Source organism: Bubalus bubalis, chromosome 9, assembly GCF_019923935.1.
Source record: "Bubalus bubalis isolate 160015118507 breed Murrah chromosome 9, NDDB_SH_1, whole genome shotgun sequence".
Classification (NCBI taxonomy): Eukaryota; Metazoa; Chordata; class Mammalia; order Artiodactyla; family Bovidae; genus Bubalus; species Bubalus bubalis.
The window spans coordinates 90,636,385-90,655,816 of record NC_059165.1 but is presented as its reverse complement, the minus strand read 5'-3'; the positions used below and the strand labels follow the sequence as shown (position 1 = coordinate 90,655,816).

The 19,432-nt window shown below is 48.9% G+C and overlaps 1 protein-coding gene across 4 annotated transcripts in view; it reads right to left on the bottom strand.

Annotated features, from left to right (window-relative positions):
* Nucleotides 1-4,848: 4,848 nt before the first annotated feature.
* CELF5 (CUGBP Elav-like family member 5) overlaps nucleotides 4,849-19,432 on the bottom strand; it is a 51,912-nt gene continuing 37,328 nt past the window's right edge. For 2 of the 4 annotated variants that reach the window (XM_025293159.3, XM_025293162.3), the window contains exons 9-12: nucleotides 18,028-18,090; nucleotides 17,139-17,222; nucleotides 14,037-14,180; nucleotides 4,849-8,292 (exon numbers count right to left, since the gene is read on the bottom strand). In XM_025293159.3, coding sequence (XP_025148944.1) covers nucleotides 8,165-8,292; nucleotides 14,037-14,180; nucleotides 17,139-17,222; nucleotides 18,028-18,090 — 419 coding nt within the window. In that variant the 3' untranslated portion in view covers nucleotides 4,849-8,164. The remainder of the gene's footprint in view (nucleotides 8,293-14,036; nucleotides 14,181-17,138; nucleotides 17,223-18,027; nucleotides 18,091-19,432) is intronic. The other 2 variants (XM_025293158.3, XM_025293163.3) reach the window with 2 other exon arrangements.

Genomic DNA, 19,432 nt, shown 5'->3' with positions numbered 1-19,432 from the left:
AGTTACTATAGTTTTATAACATATCTTTCTGTTCAGTAGGGCCGTGTGGATTCTTTATCACAGTTCAGTGGGCAGACTGTGGCCAGTCACCCAATCTCTCTGTGTTCCCCATCTGTGAATGAGATCTCACCTCCTGAGGTGATAAATGAGTTAAACCTAATAGTGCACCAGGAACTGTGCCCAACACATAGTATATGCTCAATAAACAGCCATTCAACTCAGGACATTCCAGCCTTGCTTCCCTTACAATTCAAAGATCCACATGAATTTGAGAATTGGCCTATCCACTTCCGAGCAAACTTTGTAGGGATCTGAATTGTGATAAAGTTCAAGGTTCATCTGGGAGAGAACAGATCCCTTAAGATCGTGAGTTGCCCCAGGTACCTCTGTCACCCAGTTCACCACTTGTCTGCTTTTCCATTTATGTCTTTCAGTAAGATCTTACTGTTTTCTCTCTACAGATTTTTCTGAGGTTTATTCCAGGTACTTAGTAGTTTCTGTCATAGTTGATGAGCTTTTGCTGATGTGTTATTTACCACTGCTGCATGATGAATTACCTTAAAACTTCATGGCTTAAACTATTTCCTAGTTTCAGAAATCTAGGGGTGCTTAGCTGGCTTCTCTGCTTTAGGGTCTCCCACAGGCTGCAATCAAGGTGTTGTGCTGGGGTGGTGTCTCATCTGAAAGCTTGACTGGGTCAGGATCCTCTTCCAAGCCCAAGTGGTTGCTGGTAGGCTTCAGTTCCTTGCAGGCTGTTGGCTGGAAGCGGCCCCCACTCCCCACCCCATTCCTTGCCCTGAGGGCCTCTCTGAAGGACAGTGGAGCATTTGAGTTAAATGTAGTATTTCCCCCCAAATAACTATCATACCTGTCATTTCCATTCTTTTATCTTCAAAAAAAAAAAAAAAAAAGAATATTTGGGGACTTCCCTGGTAGTCCAGTGGTTAAGACTTCACCTTCTAAAGCAAGGGTTGTGGGTTCAATCCCTGCTCAGGGAGCTAGGATCCCACATACCTTGTGGCCAAAGAACCAAAACATAAAACAGAAGTAATGTTGTAACGAATTCAATAAAAGACTTTAAAGATGGTCCACATAAAAAAAAATTTTTTTAAAGAAGAACATTTAAAACTAATTCTTAATTTCCTAAATAATAATATATTCACCTTGTAAAGATTGCAGCTGAGGTTCAACTCTGCTTAATCTTGGCCTCCAATTCTTCACTTCCCCAAAACCACCCCCATCATTATTTTGGTAAATATACTTCTAGCCTTTTCTTCTCATTCTTACAATCATATACATGTCCCCAGAATGTTTTAAATACATATATTCTTTTCTCTCTCTCTCTCTCTCTCCCCCATGTTGGATCATGTGCTCTCTGGGAGAAGCCAGCTGCCATGTCATGAGCAGCCCTGTGGACAGGTCCATGCAGTAAGGAACTGAGGCCTCCAGCCAACAGCCATGCAAGGGTGCCAGCTTGGACGCAGCTCCTCCAGCCTCAGTTGAGCCTCAGATGATGTCTTAACTTTGATTCTGTGAGAGACCCTGAACCACAGCTCAGTTAAGTTACTCCTGGATTTCTGATCCATAGAAACTGGGTGAGATAATAAATGTGTGGGGTGTTTTAAGCAGCTAATTTGAAGATAGAATATTTGTTCTGCAGCAACAGCTAACTGATACACCCTGGGTGTCACTTAGCCTACTTCCCCAGGATGAACACCCTACCTCACTACCAGGACTAAGCCATCCCAAACACACCCCTAAGTCACTCTATGGAGATACTCAGGTACAATTGCTGTATTGTACAGGTGCACATTTTAATTGTTTAATGACTTTGAGTTAAATTTAAAAGCTTAAATTGGACTATCTCAAATAACAACTTGAACTAAGATCTAATACATCTCATTTTAGCCACTACACAGTACAGGGAAATGGGATAGCACAGTGGTTGAGACCAACCTGAGATCCTGGGTTCACCTCTGGCTGTGCAGCCTCAGGCAGGTTAGTTAACCTCTCTGAGCTTCAGACTACTGATTCATAAAGTGAGGCTATTGATAGGACACACCCCACAAGGTTGTGGCAGGTTATGTCATGTACAATGTTTAGACTGGTGTCGTCTGAGAAAACTCCAGAAGTGATGAACACGTGGCTCTTGAGCCCTTGAAATGTGGCTTAGTGGGACTGAGGAAATTATAGATTGACAAACTGATCTAGATGTAAATAGCCAGAGGTGGCCAGTGGCTACTGTATTGGATGACATAGGCTTGAAACAACACTTGGCAAACAGTGCTTAGTAAATGCTTGATAGAAATATTACCCTGCCCAGTTGTTCTCCAGAATGCCAATTTACACCTCAACAGCAGCACAGAGGTCACCTGAGGTGTCCTATCATGCCCCTCCCCTGCTCAAAATCCTCTGTGACTCCCTATTGACATCAAGATAATGTCCCAGGGAATTCCCTGGTGGTCCAGTAGTTAGGACTCCCCATCTCCACTGCAGGAGGCGTGTGTTCGAGCTCTGGCTGGAGAACTAAGATCAAACATGCCATGTGCCATTGCCAAAAGAAAAAAAAGGTAATGTCCCAGATTTGTTGGTTTCATTGTGATTACAACTTTTAGCACATTGCAAATTACTTTTTCTTGTGGGGATGGAGTACTTTTTTTTTTTTTTGGCCCTATAAGTACTTTCTCCTCAACTGCAACTTTGGAGGGCAGAGACAAGGTCCAGCACATGGTAGTGCTCAGTCACAAAAGAACCTCTGTAACCCATCACCTCTGCATCCATCTCTTCATCCAGTGCTGTGGTCTTAGCCAGTGGCCCAACTAAAAACCACATCCCAAGCCTTTGAGCCTTTGCCCAGGCTGTTCCTTCCACCCAGAAAACTTTTCCAGGTGGACTCAGACTCACCTTTCCAACTCCCACCCGAGCTGGGCCTCTCTGCTGGAGCTGGACCAAGCATTTCCTGTCTCTGAGTCTCAGTTTCCTCAACTGTAAAATGGAGTCATTAATAAGATTAAAAGACATAGTTTCTGCAAAGCCCCTGGCAGGACATGAGTAGCTTATTAAATCAAGTGCTTAGTATTCCTCCCATGAATTTGGAAAGGCTCAGCTTGGGTGTGGCCACCCCCCTCTACTCACATCCCCACTACAAGCTCTTACCCTGGAGCCCACTCTTCTGCATCCCAGGTCTCAGGATTTTCTTTTTTAGGACCTTTGAGGACTTCATTGGAGCGGGGCAGGGTCTGCAGGCTGTCTTATATGTGCCTTTTCAGCCGAAGTCAATTCCTCTCTTGGATCTTACCTCCTTCAGGTCTCACCTCTTCAGGACACTTCTGGGTCCTTGACTACCTCAGCTCCAATGGGGGGATTTCTCCCTCCACATTCCAATTTGAATCTGTTGTGTAACAAGAATTGGTGAGGATGTGGAGACGTGGGAACTCTCATGAGCTGCTGGTGGGAACACAGAGTGACCAGGACCCAGGAATTCTGCCCCTAGGTATGTGCCTTAGAGAACTGAGATGGGTGTTCAGACAGAAACTTACACATGAATAATTATAGTAGCGTAATTCATAGTGACCGAAAAGCAGACCCAAATGTCCATCAATGGATGAATGGTCCATCCACAGATGGACCAGATTTTTAAAGAAGAGAAGCACTGACACTCATTACAATGTGGCTAGACCTTGAGAACACGATGACAATGCTCAGTGAGAGAAGCCAGACACAAGAGGACACACAGCCATGGGATTTATCTGGTGGTCCAGTGGCTCAGGCTCCATGCTTTCAATGCAGGGGACCTGGGTTCTGCCCTTGGTTAGGGAACTAGATCCCATATGCCGAAATTAAGAGTTCAAATGGCACAACTAAAGATCCCATGTGCTGCAACTAAGACCCAGCATAGCCAAATAAATATATTTTTTAAAAAGGACACAAGGTCATTTTGCTATACACGTGAAACTAAAACAACACTGTAAAGCAGCTATACCCACAATAAAAAATTTTTTTAAAGAAAAAGAGGATACACAGTGATTCCCTTGAAAGGAAACGTCCAGAACAGGCAAATCCACAGAGAGTGGGTTCCTGGTTGTCAGGGGCTGGGGAGTGAGTGTTCATGGGGACAGGGCTTCTTTTTGGGGTGATGAACCCTATCGTCTGGGACTAGATAGATGTGATGGTAGCACAATATTGTGAATGTACTTAATGACATTGAATTGTACACTTAAAAATGGTGAATTTTACCCCAATTACAAAAATATGTATTGTACAGTGTCTCCCCTGCCCCCACCCCTGGCTGCCTCCTTGAAGTCAGAGCCCAGAACCATCTGGTCACTGCTATGTCCCTGATGGCCAGCATGGGGTCAGTCATTCAGTTGTTGCTGTTTTAGTTGGTGAGTGGTGTCGACTCCTTTGGAACCCCATGGACTCCTCTGACCATGGCATTCCCCAGGCAAGAAAACTGGAGTGGGTTGCCACTCCCTTCTACAGGGGATCTTCCCTATCCAGGGATTGAACTCTCATCCCCTGTATTCACAGGTGGATTCTTTACCACTAAGCCACCAGGGAAGCCACAGTCACTCAGTTGGCATTCAATAAATAGTAGACATTTGTTGAATTAATGAATGAACGTGTGAATCAACAAACTTAGGCACCTGCTTTTCATGAGAAAAGAATGCTCCATTTCTTCAGCGTCTGGATGATTCTGTCAGAATTCGGCTGTGGGGACATCAAACCCTTCTCCCCACACACCCCTCACTCTAAATCCGGATTCATCTCTAGCCCAGGCACCCGACTTGACCGGAAGCACATGGTCTTTATCGAGGAGAGGAGGGCAAATGAGGGAGGGCCCAGTCCTTTAGCAAGTAAAACTTTTATTAAATAAACTTTCAGTTTCTCCAGACCAAAGAGAGGTGTTTTGGACATGAAGGTGATGACTGCAGCTTCTCACCTGAAACACGCCACAGTGACAAGGACCTCGAGATTCAAAGCAAGTCAACTCAAAGTTCCCTCCAAGTCTTTTTCTCCTCTTTGTGTGTGTGTGTGTGTGTGTGTGTGTGTGGCGGTTTGTCTCCAAAAGTCAGTTTTGCAAGTTGAAACTTCATGAAATTACTCGTAGCAGAAATAAAGTACATCGTACAAATCACGTCGGTCTTTGATGTGGAGTATAAAAATGGTATTTACAGCCAGTAAACATGGGCCAAAGGACACACACCACTGCACGCCGGCACGCAGTCCCAAGCAGGCCTGGCGGGGGCCAGGTGGGGCAGGACATAGCCGAAGCCCCGCGACCCCTGAGCACACACACACGCAGACTCACAGAACACAGGCACACTAGAGAGGGTCTTGGAACAATTATCAAACTGGAATATCGAAACAGGTTTGTCAGATTTTTTTTTTCTTCCTCTTTTTTTTTTTTGCTATGTTTTTTTTTTTCTTCCTTTTTTTTTTTTTTTTTTTGCTTTTTTTTTTCTGGGTCCGTCAACACATTTTGGTAGAAACAAAAGGGAATGCTTTTTTTTTTTTTCCTTTTCAAAAATTTTTTTTTTCTCTTGAGCTTATGAAGTTCTCTGGTGCCTCGTCTGGCATGAGGCCCCACCGGATGTCCAATAAAAAAAAAAAAAAAAAACTTGACTCTGTGCTTCAAGGGGGGTTTTCACGGTTTGAGTAGCTATACAGAGGCGCCCCACGGGATATCCCTCCCCGCCCCAACTAGGAAACAAAAAAATCCATTGTCGTTTGATTTTCCCCCCATTTCTTTTCTTCTTTGTACCTGCTCAGAAAGACCAAAAAAAGAAAATTCTTTGTAGAGGTATCTCCGGTGAAGGGGTGCTGGGCCAGCGCACACTGGGCTCCTCCGGTGCACGTGGCGATCTTGGTCATGACATTGTGAATTCCAGGCTGGTGATCCAAAGGCAGGGAGGGTGGCTGCCTGCCCTTGGGAGGGGGCTCAAAGGGTGGGGGGGGGCTTCCCCCGGCCCTGTCTGCCCCCGACGGAAAGCTAAGGGCTATTGGCCACATGAGTAAGGCTATGACTGGGGGTGGGGGGAAGGGTCGGGGGAGGCCAAGGGGTCTCTTTTGTGCCTGCATCCGGAGAAGGCAGGGCCCTGGCACGCGGGGGCGGGGGCTCAGGAAGCTGCAGCTAGGACCAGGGACACTGAAGCCGGCTGAGCCCTCAGGCCCATGAGAATTATCGGTGGCGGGGGGGTCAAAAGTCCTGGAGGTATATCGCGTTCGTTGGCTGATTCCCAGTGCTTGACCGGCGCCCTGGTCTGACATGACAGCGGGAGGTGGGAGGACACTGGGCTGCCCCGCCAACCTCAGCCCTTCTGAGCGTCCCTGCTGGGTGACTGGCCCAGGGTCACCTTCTCTTGGATGGAAAGAAGTCGGAAAAGTTTGGTCCCATGATCTATACTCAAAAAATATATATACTGTCTATAGCTCTATATATATATGCATATATATATATAGGAAAAGTTGCGATTTCATTTGGGGAAGCCATGAAGGTTGTGTGTGTAGGAAGGGGGTGGAAGCGAGGAAATCTCCGTGGAGGGGGTAGTGAATCCTTGGCCCCCACCTCAGGAATCCCCCAAAGACCACGAAGCCCCTTCCCCACTCCATGGGGCCTTGGGTAGCATTTCACATTTTGGGAAGGGGAGCAGGGAAGTAGGGAGGGGAGGGGAGGGGGCTGGTGTCCAAACTCTGTTGTAATTTACGGAAAAGTCCTGGATCAGTTGGAAGCGGGAAACCCTCCTGGGGTGGGAAGGCCCCTCACCTGGCGGAGAAGGGAGGGGCGTTAGGGCGCTGGGTGAAGAGAGGGGGAGGGTGGGCACATAGGCCGACAAATCACCTCCCACCCGCTCCCCTGCCCTGGCCAGACTTGGATCTGGGATCCCCAAGGACCCCTATCTTTGCAGAAAGAGTCCATTTTGGGGTTTGGAGGTTGACACACACGGCTTGGAGGGGTTGCTAAGCCCCGTGTCCTCATCTGGCCACCGGGCACAAATATTTGTTTCCTTCCGTCTCCTCTCCCCTGCTCCCTGTCGCTCCATGAAGCAGCATCCCGCCCCAATTTCTGTTCACTTGTGGCGCTGGAAACAGTGCCTGGTGCACAGTAGGTGCTTAGTAAAGACTTGCTGTCAGAGTGTTCAAAGCGCGCGGATCACAGATGTTGGCTTCAGGTGGCGAGTCTCCGAGCATGCCCCCAAAGACCCACAACCCTTGAATCTGTGGGTGCTGAACACCCTTGAATCTGTGGGTGCTGCCCTGGCAGAGGGTCTGGAAGCAGACCCTCAGTGAACACCTACTTCACACCAGACCCCAAGGTGGGGAGCCTCTGTGATGACCGCGGCAATGGTGGGTTTAGTGGAGAAAAATCGAAATAAGTTATCAAGAGCTTTCCAGGTGGTGGGTCCTGGGCTCAGCTGGAAAAACATCGAGTGCCCCGTGTGAATCCACCCCACAGCCCCTGGGGGAGGCGACGTGCATGAGCCCATTTCACAGATGAGGCTTGTCGAGGCTGGAGCACAGTTATAAGTTTCCCCACTGGCCCTGGAGGCTCAAGGTTCATGCCTCCAAAGAAGTGATGAGTTGACAGGGTCGTTCACTTTGATGATGCAGACATTAGGGGATTTGTTCATTTGTTCAGGGGATTTCCACCCCCACCCTCACCCCCGGCATGGCCTTGGGTGGGGCAAACATTTCACTCTCTCATCTACCCACTGGGTGTGAATTGTGCCAAAGGAAGGGCTCCCAAAGGGGCCTAGCTGGGAGAACTGATTCTTAGTACAGGACAAAAGCCCCTCCTCACGGCCCTCCTCACCCGACCATGCCCGCTTCTCAGGTGAACTTCTATTCATCCTTCAAAGCCTTCTCCAGGAAAGATTACCTAACTGCCCTTCCCACCCCCATCTTACTGCTCCGGTTCCAGCCCTGACCATGGGGTGAGGGTAGGGGGTTGAGAGGACTGGGGGGGGTGTCTTTGTCCAGCTCTGTCCCCGTCAACCAAACCTGGGGGCTTCTTGAAGCCTCTTGCAGCATCCCCCCAGCCTGGGGAGGGTTTGGAGAATGAGGAGAGGGTGCGGACAAGACGGGGTGGGGGTAGGGCAGGGGCAGGGCCGCCTAGCGGCTCACCTGGGCCAAGCCCGCAGCCTCTGAGTGGCTGTGGGCCCGGTCAGTAGGGGTGTCCCGGGTCTTTGGGCCGCTTCAGCTGCACTTTGAGCCTCTTCATGCCGATCTGAAAGCCATTCATGGCCTGGATGGCAGTCTGCGCGCTGGCCGGGTTGTCAAAGCTCACGAAGCCTGCGGAGACCGGGGTGGACCCACGATGGTGGGCAACGCAGGGGTCCTCGGCTCGCTCCAGTGCTGCAGCCCTGGCTGCCCGGCTTGTGGGGTCCTGGGGGCGGGGGTGTGCACTCGCGGGAGCAGACGACCCAGGGGAGGTAGGGGAGCTTCCCAGAACACACACAGCAGTCCTGATGTGGTTCTGACACCTTGGTGGCTTGCATGCCTCTGGGGATAGGGCACTCACTTCTTACCTGGGCTCTGCTCTGATGAGGCTTCCCAACTGATAGGGGGAGAGGGGGACAGGTGGGGCTTCTGGGGGTCCAGGGAACGCCACGGTCTCCCTCCCCCCCCCCAGGCCCACCTCCTTCTAGGCTCTGGATCCCTACCTTTTGCCTCCTCTAAGCCCTCCATCCATTTGGGGTCTTGTCTGTCCATCTGACTCTTCCGGTCTGTCTCTGTGTCTATCTGTCCTTGTCTCTCTTCTTCTCTCCTTTTGTGTGTGTCTTTGTGTTTCTTGTCTATGTCTCTCCCTCCCTCTCTTTTCTCTTTTTGTGTCTGTCTCTCTCTTTGCCACCATCAGTCATTCCAGCCACAGATATCCCCCAACCTGGACCATCAGAAACACTCCAGCGCACCATCTCCTGACACACACACCTTAAACTTCCACCACATAATTCCCTCCACCCAGCCCTACTCCTACCCCTTACCTGTTGGTTCTCATAGACTTTCTGGGGGGCTCTGCAGAGGCTACAAGGGCTGGGGGCCACCCCAGGGGGAGGGGAACCACATGTGTGAGCGTTTGGGGGCAGGGTACCTGAGATCTGTGGGAGAGGCAGAGAGGTCAGGGCAGAGAGATAGTGGGATCAGGGCTGAGGGGTCTGGCTGAGGCCCACGGGGAGCCATAGGGCAATCTGGAAATGGGGTAGGGGGGTGTCTTCATATCACTCACACCTCCCATTATACAGACGAGGAAACTGAGGCTCAGAGAAGGCATGTGACCCCCTGACTGCTGAATGTTATGGAGGTTTTCTTCCAGAAATTTCTTTATTCTTCCTAGAAGCAGGATGCTTCCAGAAGCAAAAACAACAGCCAGTTGAGGATGTGACTGGTGATGGAAGTAAAGTTCGATGCTGTAAAGAACAATACTGCATAGGAACCTGGAATGTTAGGTCCATGAATCAAGGTAAACTGGAAGTGGTCAAACAGGAGATGGCAAGAGTGAACATTGACATTTTAGGAATCAGTGAACTAAAATGGACTGGAATGGGTGAATTTAACTCAGATGACCATTATATCTACTACTGTGGGCAAGAATCCCTTAGAAGAAATGGGGTACCCCTACAGTCAACAAAAGTGTCTGAAATGCAGTACTTGGATGCAATCTCAAAAACGACAGAATGATCTCTGTTCGTTTCCAAGACAAACCATTCAATATTACAGTAATCCAAGTCTATGCCCGAACTAGTAAAGCTGAAGAAGCTGAAGTTGAATTGTTCTATGAAGACCTACAAGACCTTCTAGAACTAACACCCAAAAAAGATGTCCTTTTCATCACAGGGGACTGGAATGCAAAAGTAGGAAGGCAAATTTGGCCTTGGAGTACAAAATGAAGCAGGGCAAAGGCTAAGAGTTTTGCCAAGAGAATGCACTGGTCATAGCAAACACCCTCTTCCAACAGCACAAGAGAAGACTCTACACATGGACATCACCAGATGCTCAAAACTGAAATCAGACTGATTACATTCTCTGCAGCCAAAGACGGAGAAGCTCTACAAAGTCAGCAAAAACAAGACCAGGAGCTGACTATGGCTCAGATCATGAACTCCTTATTGCCAAATTCAGACTTAAATTGAAGAAAGTAGGGAAAACCACTAGGCCATTCAGGTATTACCTAAATCAAATCCCTTACGATTATACAGTGGAAGTGACAAATAGATTCAAGGGATTAGATCTGATAGACAGAGTGCCTGAAGAGCTAGGATGGAAGTTCGTGACACTGGTACAGAATGTAGTGATCAAAACCATCCTCAAGAAAAAGAAATGCAAAAAGGCAAAATGGTTGTCTGAGGAGGCCTTACAAATAGCTGAGAAAAGAAGAGAAGCTAAAGGCAAAGGAGAAAAGGAAAGATACACCCATTTGAATGCAGAGCTCCAAAGAATAGCAAGGAGAGATAAGAAAGCCTTCCTTTGTCAATGCAAAGAAATAGAGGAAAACAATAGAATGGGAAAGACTAGAGATCTTTTCAAGAAAATTAGAGATACCAAGGGAACATTTCATGCAAAGATGGGGACAATAAAGGACAGAAATGGTATGGACCTAATAGCAGCAGAAGATATTAAGAAGAGGTGGCAAGAATACACAGAACTATACAAAAAAAGATCTTCATGACCCAGGTAACCACGATGGTGTGATCACCCACCTAGAGCCAGCCATCCTGGAATGCAAAGTCAAGTGGGCCTCAGGAAGCATCACTATGAACAAAGCTAGTGGAGGTAATGGAATTCCAGTTGAGCTTTCAAATCCTAAATGATGATGCTGTGAAAGTGCTATACTCAATATGCCAACAAATTTGGAAAACTCAGCAGTGGCCACAGGACTGGAAAGGTCAGTTTTCATTCCAACCCCAAAGAAAGGCAATGCCAAAGGATGTTCAAACTACCACACAATTGCAGTCATCTCACATGCTGGCAAAGTAACACTCAAAATTCTCCAAGCCAGGCTTCAACAGTACATGAATCGTGAACTTCCAGATCTTTAAGCTGGATTTAGAAAAGGCAGAGGAACCAGAGATCAAATTGCCAACATCTGTTGGATCATAGAAAAAGCAAGAAAGTTCCAGAAAAACATCTACTTCTGCTTTATTGACTATGCCAAAGCCTTTGACTGTGTGGATCACAACAAACTGGAAAATTCTTAAAGAAATGGGAATACCAGACCACCTGACCTGCCTCCTGAGAAACCTGTATACAGGTCAGGAAGCAACAGTTATAACTGGACATGAAACAACATACTGGTTCCAAATCAGGAAAGGAGTACATCAAGCTTGTATATCGTCACCCTGCTTATTTAACTTATATGCAGAGTACATCATGAGAAATGCCAGGATGGATAAAGCACAAGCTGGAATGAAGATTGCCGGGAGAAATATTAATAACTTCAGATATGCAGATGACACCATCCTTATGGCAGAAAGCGAAGAACTAAAGAGTCTCTTGATGAAAGTGAAAGAGGAGAGTGAAAAAGTTGGCTTAAAACTCAAAATTCAGAAAACTAAGATCATGGCATCTGGTCCCATCCCTTCATGGCAAATAGATGGGGAAAGAATGGAAACCAAGAGAGACTTTCTTTTTTTGGGCTCCAAAATCACTGCAGATGGTGATTGCAGCCATGAAATTAAAAGACATTTGCTCCTTGGAAGAAAAGTTATGACCAACACAGACAGCATATTAAAAAGCAGAGACATTACTTTGGCAACAAAGGTCCATCTAGTCAAAAGCTATGGTTTTTCCAATAGTCATATATGGATGTGAGAGTTGGACTATAAAGAAAGCTGAGTGCTGAAGAATTGATGTTTTTGAACTGTGGTGTTGGAGAAGACTCTTGAGAGTCCCTTGGACTGCAAGGAGATCCAGCCAGTCTATCCTAAAGGAGATCAGTCCTGAATATTCATTGGAAGGACTGATGCTGAAGCTGAAACTCCAATACTTTGGCCACCTGATGCGAAATGACTCATTGGAAAAGACCCTGATGCTGGGAAGGATTGAAGGCGTGAGGAGAAGGGGACAACAGAGGATGAGATGGTTGGATGGCATCACTGACTTGATGGACATGAATTTAAGCAAGCTTTGGGAGTTGGTGATGGACAAGGAAGCCTGGTATGCTGCAGTCCATGGGGTGGCAAAGAGTCGGACACGACTGAGCAACTGAACTGAACTGAGAAGCAGGATGTGGGAGCAGGGGGGCTGGGTACTGGGTCGGGGGGGTGGGTGTTGTTCCTAACTTGCTGTGTGACCTCAAGCATGTTGTTTGATCATCTATACCTCTCCTTCCTCCCCATGTAAATGGGGACAATTCTTCCCTTTTATGGTTGGATAATGAGTATATACAGCAGGACTTCCCAGGTGGCTCAGTGGTAAAGAATCTGCCTGCCAATGCAGGAAACCTGGGTTCGATCCCTGGGTCTGGAAGATCCCCTGGAAAAGGGAATGTAACCCACTTCAGTATTCTTGCATGGGAAACCCATGGACAGAGGAGCCTGGCAGTATATAGCCCATGAGGCTGCAAAGAATTGGACACAACTTAGTGACTAAACAGCAGGAGCTTAATAGGCAGTCAAGAATCAGCCCTTCCCATAGGACAGGGTAGGGTTCAGAGTCCAGATTTTGGAGTCAAACAGATTGTTTCTAATTTAGGTTCTTGCCTGTGACTTTGGGCAAGTTACACATCTCTGAGCCTTAACATCCTTTGTGTCTGGGGACAAGGAAGTCCTCCCCATGGCCCACAAGGCCCTTCATGACCTGCCCTTCCCCTCCCTGCCTTCCTCTCCTCCCTCTCTCCTCCCTGTCCTGCCCCAGGGCCTTTGCACATGTGGTTCTCTCTGCCTAGAACACTCTTCCCCTAGACACTCCTATGATTGGCTCCTCATCATTCAGGCCTCAGCTGAAGCACTGCTTCCTCCTATCAGTCTGTATTTTCTTACTGGTTTTATTTTTCTCTATACCATTTATAACACCCTGGCCTATATCCTGGGCTTTCCTGGTGGCTCAGACAGTAAACAATCTGCCTGCAATGCAGAAGACTCGGGTTCCATCCCTGGGTCAAGAAGATCCCCTGGAGGAGAGAATGGCACCCCACTCCAGTATTCTTGCCTGTTTATTTCCACCTCCTCCCCCTGGACCTGTGCTTTCCAATTCAGTTGGCAGCCACTGGCCATGAGTTGTTACTGAAATTGAAATTCATTAAAATTAAGTAAAATAAAAAATTCAGTGCTTTGGCCACAATAGCTACACTTCAAACGCTCAGCAGTTACATGTGGTGGACGGCTCAGACAGTGGGGATACAGAATATTTCTATCCTCAGAGAAAGTTCTACAGGCAGGGTGGCAGGGCTCTGAGCTCCCAGAGGGCAGTGATTTTTGTTGGCTTCCTTCACCAATCTGTGCCAGGCACTGTGCTGGGCACTGGCACACAGTAGGTGCACTGTATGTCTATTTGGGTTTTTTTGTTTAATCTTATACAGGGCTGTGTTATTGATTTATTTATTGGCTGCACCCTGTGGCATGCGGAATCCTAGTTCCCTCACCAGGGATCAAACCTGTGCTCCCCCCACACACACAGTGAAAGCTCAAAGTCTTAACCACTGGACCACCAGGGAAGCCCCTATGTGTCTATTTGTTGAATGAATGGATGAATGAACAAGGGAATCTTAGAAATGACTCATGCTAAGTGCTGGGTACACAGTAGGCGCTTAATAAGTGCTTGTTATGATCATAAATGTGATTCTTTCTTTCTTTTTTGCCCTTGACGCTGCTGCACAGCTTGTGGGATGTTACTTCCCCAACCAGGGATAAACCCGGGCCCTGAGCAGTGAAAGCGCAGAGTCCTAACCACTGGAGCTTCAGGGAAGCCCCAGAATGTGGTTCTCTCAGACCAGATCTGTCTTGTGGCTGACCACACCCGCCCCCCCGCCCCACCCAGGGCAAGGGGCCCGCGGTTCAGGGAGCGGCAAGCAGGAAGGGGCGCCCACAGCAAGGACTCACCAAAACATTTGCTCTGGTTGGTGGCCCGATCCATAAACACCTTGGAGGAGATGATATTGCCGAAAGGCAGGAACATCTGCGTCAGCTCCGTGTCTCCAAACTCCTGGGGGAGGTGGTAGATAAACAGGTTACAGCCTTCGGGACCTGCAGGTGGGGGGAGAGAAAGACATAAAGCCCCCAAGGAGAGGAGGCCGACCCCCGGGGGAGGGGCACGGGTCCGGAGCCCACAGCTGGTGTCTCCAGCTATTGGGGGAGGGGTGCACCCTGACACCCAGAAAGGAGGGGCGTGGAAACAGCGGGGAGGGGAGGCAGGGTGCCTTGAGCCCTTGTCTATAAAATTCCACATTCAGATGCTCCACACCTCTGCTGATCCTCAGGCCCCAGAGAACTGACAAACTTTAGATGATCCCTAGCCCCCCAAACTGAAATAAAGCCTTTCATCCTAGACCGCAGATAATCCAAAACTCCCAGACAACCTCAACACCCCCCAGAAAACCCCTAAACCTCAAACTCTTGGTCATTGACAGAAATCAGATGAACTGGTTGTAGGGTATAACAGAAACTCTGTACTGTCTTTGCCATCACTCCATATCTCTAAAACTGGTTTAAATGGAAAGGTTCATTTTTGAAAGTCTAATGATCACAGATTAGAATAAGACAAGTTAACTCCCTGGTCCCAAACCCCAAACATCCAGATAATTTTCAAAACCTTGGATAACCTTCCAAACCTTGGCTAATTTTTAAAAGCTTGGATAATTTAAAAACTGATGCAAAAATAAAATGTAGAGAAATAAAAAGATTATTCTCCAGTCCCAAAGCTCAGATATCCTGAAACCACTAGTCATGTTTAAATGATATGCTATACCAACCAGAAATAATTTTTTAAAGCACAGCTAACCATCAGAATCATTCCTTCCCAAAGAATCCCCAGTGCATGGCTTATATAAGAATTATAAATAACAAGAGCATTTTAAAACCTTGATTACCCAGTTTAGTCCTCAAACCTGCTGCTAATCCTGAACCTACAGACGATCTTCTCCTAGGTCTCCCCAAACAAAGGTAACCCTCAAACCACCAAGAAATCCCAACACTCGCGATGAACATTCCCCACCCCAGAAAATCCAAAATTCAAGATTACACATTCACATCCACCCTTACCTTCCTGATGAGGACCACAGTTCTGCTAATGTGCTTGTTTGCTGTTGTTGTTTGCTTATTTGTTTGTCTGGCCGTGTTGCAGGGTTTGCCTGAATTTAGTTCCCCGCCCAGGGATTGAACTTGGGGTCACAGCAGTGAAAGCACCGAGTCCTAATCAGTGGACCTCTAGGGAATTCCCTAATGTGCTTGTTTTTAAAATACAGGTGTGTTTCCACACAACTGATATGTTACAGAACAGTTGTGAGCAAACATGAGCTTTGTGTTTGCTTGTGTGCTAGCTCAACTCCAAGAAACACTAGGTGAAGGCGGAAAGCCACACCTAGCTGAACTGAACCTCATAAGAAAGCAAAATGCACATACATATGCAAAGGCAGCTTCCACATTCACCACCTTTCTCAGCTCTCCAAGTGTATTAGGAGGAGGACCTTCTCCCGCCTGAGGTTCCAGCCCTCCGTCTGATTTCAGACAAAACTTTCCATCACTTCACGGTAACTCACATGCTACAACCCATCCTACGCCACTTTCCTGTGCAAACTTCTAATGCCCAATTTATTGTACTATTCATGGATTTCTTAATCATCTAACATGAATAAAACTGTGCTACCATTTTTATTAGGGTCTTTTTTTTTTTTTTGCCATGTCCCAGCCAACTTCTAAAAAAACATTTTGGCCACACCAGGGCTGCATGAGATATCTTAGTTTCTCAACCAGGGATTGAACTTGTGCCTCCTGTAGTGGAAGCACAGAGTCTTAACCACTGGGCCACCAGAGAACTCCCACAGGCAACATTTTGAGTGGTGTGCCCTGACCCAACTTCCCCCACGAGCCCTGCAGTTGGTATTGTGAGGCTCTGGAACTCGGGTGGCTTCCCAGAAAGCAGATATCCTGTTCTGTTACAGCAGCACAGATGGCATCAGAACCAGCTTTTACCCACAGCACCCTGCTGGGCAAGGAACTGAACAGAACCTCACAGAACTCAGTCTACAGGCCAGGCCATCCATAAACTTCCCATGTCCTGGGGGAGTCGGGGGACTTTTCTGGCTGGTCGCCTGGCCCCAGCTCCCCACCCCCACCCCACTAGATGGATTAAGGCGAGGAAAAGCCTCCCAGGCTGCTGCTGCTAAGTCACGTCAGTCGTGTCCAACTCTGTGCGACCCCATAGATGACAGCCCACCAGGCTCCCCCGTCCCTGGGATTCTCCAGGCAAGAACATTGGAATGGGTTGCCATTTCCTTCTCCAATGCAGGAAAGTGAAAAGTGAAAGTGAAGTCGCTCAGTAGTGTCCGACTTTTAGCCACCCCATGGACTGCAGCCTACCAGGCTCCTCCATCCATGGGATTTTCCAGGCAAGAGTACTGGAGTGGGGTGCCATTGCCTTCTCCTCCCAGGCTGAGTGCCTACTATGTGTCAGGAACCGTGCTGCTCACTCCCCAGCAAGGCCTCGTGGCACGCGTGGCCGTGTGGCCGATGAGGAAACAGAGGCACGGGGCAGGGAGGTGCCTTCCTGACGATGCCTCAAGTCAGCACTGGGTGGATTTGAATCCCAGCGGTCCGACTCCAGAATCTAACTCCTCTCCCACTTGACTCTACTGAGGAACCCTCATCTCACCAGGGATACCTCATCACCCCACCCCCTGACCTCAAACTCAAAAAAAGGCATTCCACTCTGGAGAGAGCTCCTGGTGGAGACAGGGTCACTGCTATCCCTATGGGGTCGGGACTAGCCCGGTTCCCACTTTCCGGAGGAGAAGACGGAGGCTCAGAGACCTAGAGTCAATTGCCTCCTAAATACCCAGGTGATGCTGGGAACTGAAGGCACGTCTCTCCGGACGTCAGGCCGAGCAGTTCCCCGAGGCTAGGTCAGACCCAGCAGGAGGTCCTGGAGGTGGAGGGGGGCGGTCAAAGGGCGGGGCTGGCGCCCAGGGGAGGTCGCGGCCCCCTCACCTTCTCGCTGCTGCTGCTGCAGGAGGGGCGGCGGCTGGGGGACGCTGTGCGCGATGGGCGTGATGGCCGCTGTGGGGTACATGGCTGCAGAGACCGGGAGCGAGACATAGGGCGGAACGGGCGTGAGGCCAGTGGGCGCGTGGGGCGGGGCTAAGACTGAGGGGGCGAGGTCACAGCCTAGGGTGGGGCCAAGATGGGTCTTGGGACTGTGGAGGGGGGTGGTCACAGGGGAGAGTTGGTCTGAGGGAAGTACTAAGACAACAGGGAAGAGTAGAAGGGAAAGGGGTCATATTCGAAGGGTGGGGCCATGGCTGAGGGCAGAGCCAAGGCCAGATTTTAGGAAGAAGGAGGGGGCGTGGTCACATGGGAGAGACAGTCTGAGGGAGGGGCCACGGCCACAGGAAAGAGTAGAGTGGGCGTGGTTGTGGCTGAGGGTGGGGCCACGACAGGTCTTGGGAAGGCAGAGGGGGCGTGGTCACATGGGAGAGACATAAGAGGCAGGGAAGCGTTTAATGGGCGGGGCCATATTTGAGGGGTGGGGGACCACGGCTGAGGGCGGAGCCAATGCCCGGTCTTGGGAAGAATGAGGGGGCATGGTCACATTGGAGAGCGGGTCCGAGCAGGACACGACAAGCGGGACCAAAGGCAGGTTATGAGGGGCAAGGCCAAATGTCGAAGGTGGGTGAGGCGGGGGCCAAGCCACAAAGTAGGAGGTATGGCTAGACAGAAGAAGCAAGGTAGAATGAAGAGGGCGGCCCTGAGGGGTGGAGCCAGATCTAAGTGCAGCTAGGGGCGTGGAGTGGCTAGCCCAGGGAGGAAACTGAGGGCGGGGGGGTGGGGGGGGGTGGGGGGGGGTGCCCCGCGTTGGGGCGCCGCACTGCCTCCCTACCTGTGTACTGCTGGACTCCAGAGAAGGCAGGATGGAGGGTCTCGGCTACCGTCGGACTCTGAGCTGCGGGGCAGATGGAGGGGCTCAGTGGGGCGGGGGCAGCAGAAGTCTTCCATCCACCCCACAGCATCCACCCCGGCTTCATTTCTGCATAAACATTTTATAGGTATGACCCTCATTCCACAGGTGAGGAAAACTGAAGCTCAGGGAACCTCTTACAGGTGGGAAAACAGCAGCTGGCGCAGGGCCACTCAACTCGAATCCAGTTTTCTCAGACTCCAGATAGGTTTAACTCCCAACTCTTTGTCCCCATCCAGACCCCTTTGCTCCTCCTCGTTTTTTCTCTGGATTCTCCAGGGCTCCAGGTCTCTGCTCCTGATCACCACCCATTCACATCTCTTCCTCCTTTTCCCTCCCCACACCTTGATCATCAGACAGCCTATGGATCCCCTATGTGACTGTGACCTTCCAATAGTCCCTAGTGGAGGACACAGGGGGAGGAGAGGGCTTGTCGAAGCAACTAAAAATCTCCTTGAATGGAGAGAGGTTGTTAGAAGATAGGGTAGTGAGGGCAGAGAGATAAGCCAGTAAAGGGGTCACATGAATGAATTACTTCATAGTAATGGAACAGTGCTGTATGTTGATTGTGGTGGTGGTTACACAAAACTATACCTGTGATGAAATGACATAAAATGAACGAACCACACACACACACAGAAGTGCCTGTAAATAGTGAAGTCTGAACAGGGTCTCCAACACGTGTTCAGTTCATTGTACTGTACTGATGCCAGTTTCCTAGTTTTGACAACTAGGAAATAACAAATACTGTTGTTATGTAAGGTGTTAGCATCCGGAGACACTGGGTGAGGGGTAACCAGGACCTCTCTGTACTATGTTTGAAACTCCCTGTGAGCACCAATTATTACAAAATAAAAATAAACAGATTCTCAGTGGTGGAAACCCAGATGACAAACTTCACCTAAGCAAGGTGTGGGAAGACATTTGCCTTGAAATCAGGGTATAGGGTAGAGAAAGGTAAGACCTCTGCTTCAGTAGGGCAGAGTCCAGTGCCACAAATCAGTGCGTGGTCAATCCTGGATGAATGAATATGGGCACTGATCCCAAATGGTAACAATTAATAGTGAAGATTGATGGCACCCTTCTTGGTACCAGGAGATGGGTTAGCATCTTACAGACTGAGTGCCTCATCAGAGCAACATCATGAGATGAATGATACTATCTGTCCCATTTTCCAGATGAGCAAACTGAGGCTCTGAGATGTAAAGAAACTCCCCACAAGGGCCACTGAATTGGAATTTGAAGCCAGAAAGGTCTGACTGCAAACTTCCCATGTTTAACCCCCTTCTCTGTGCCCGTGTGTGTGTGTGTGCTTAATTGCTCAGTC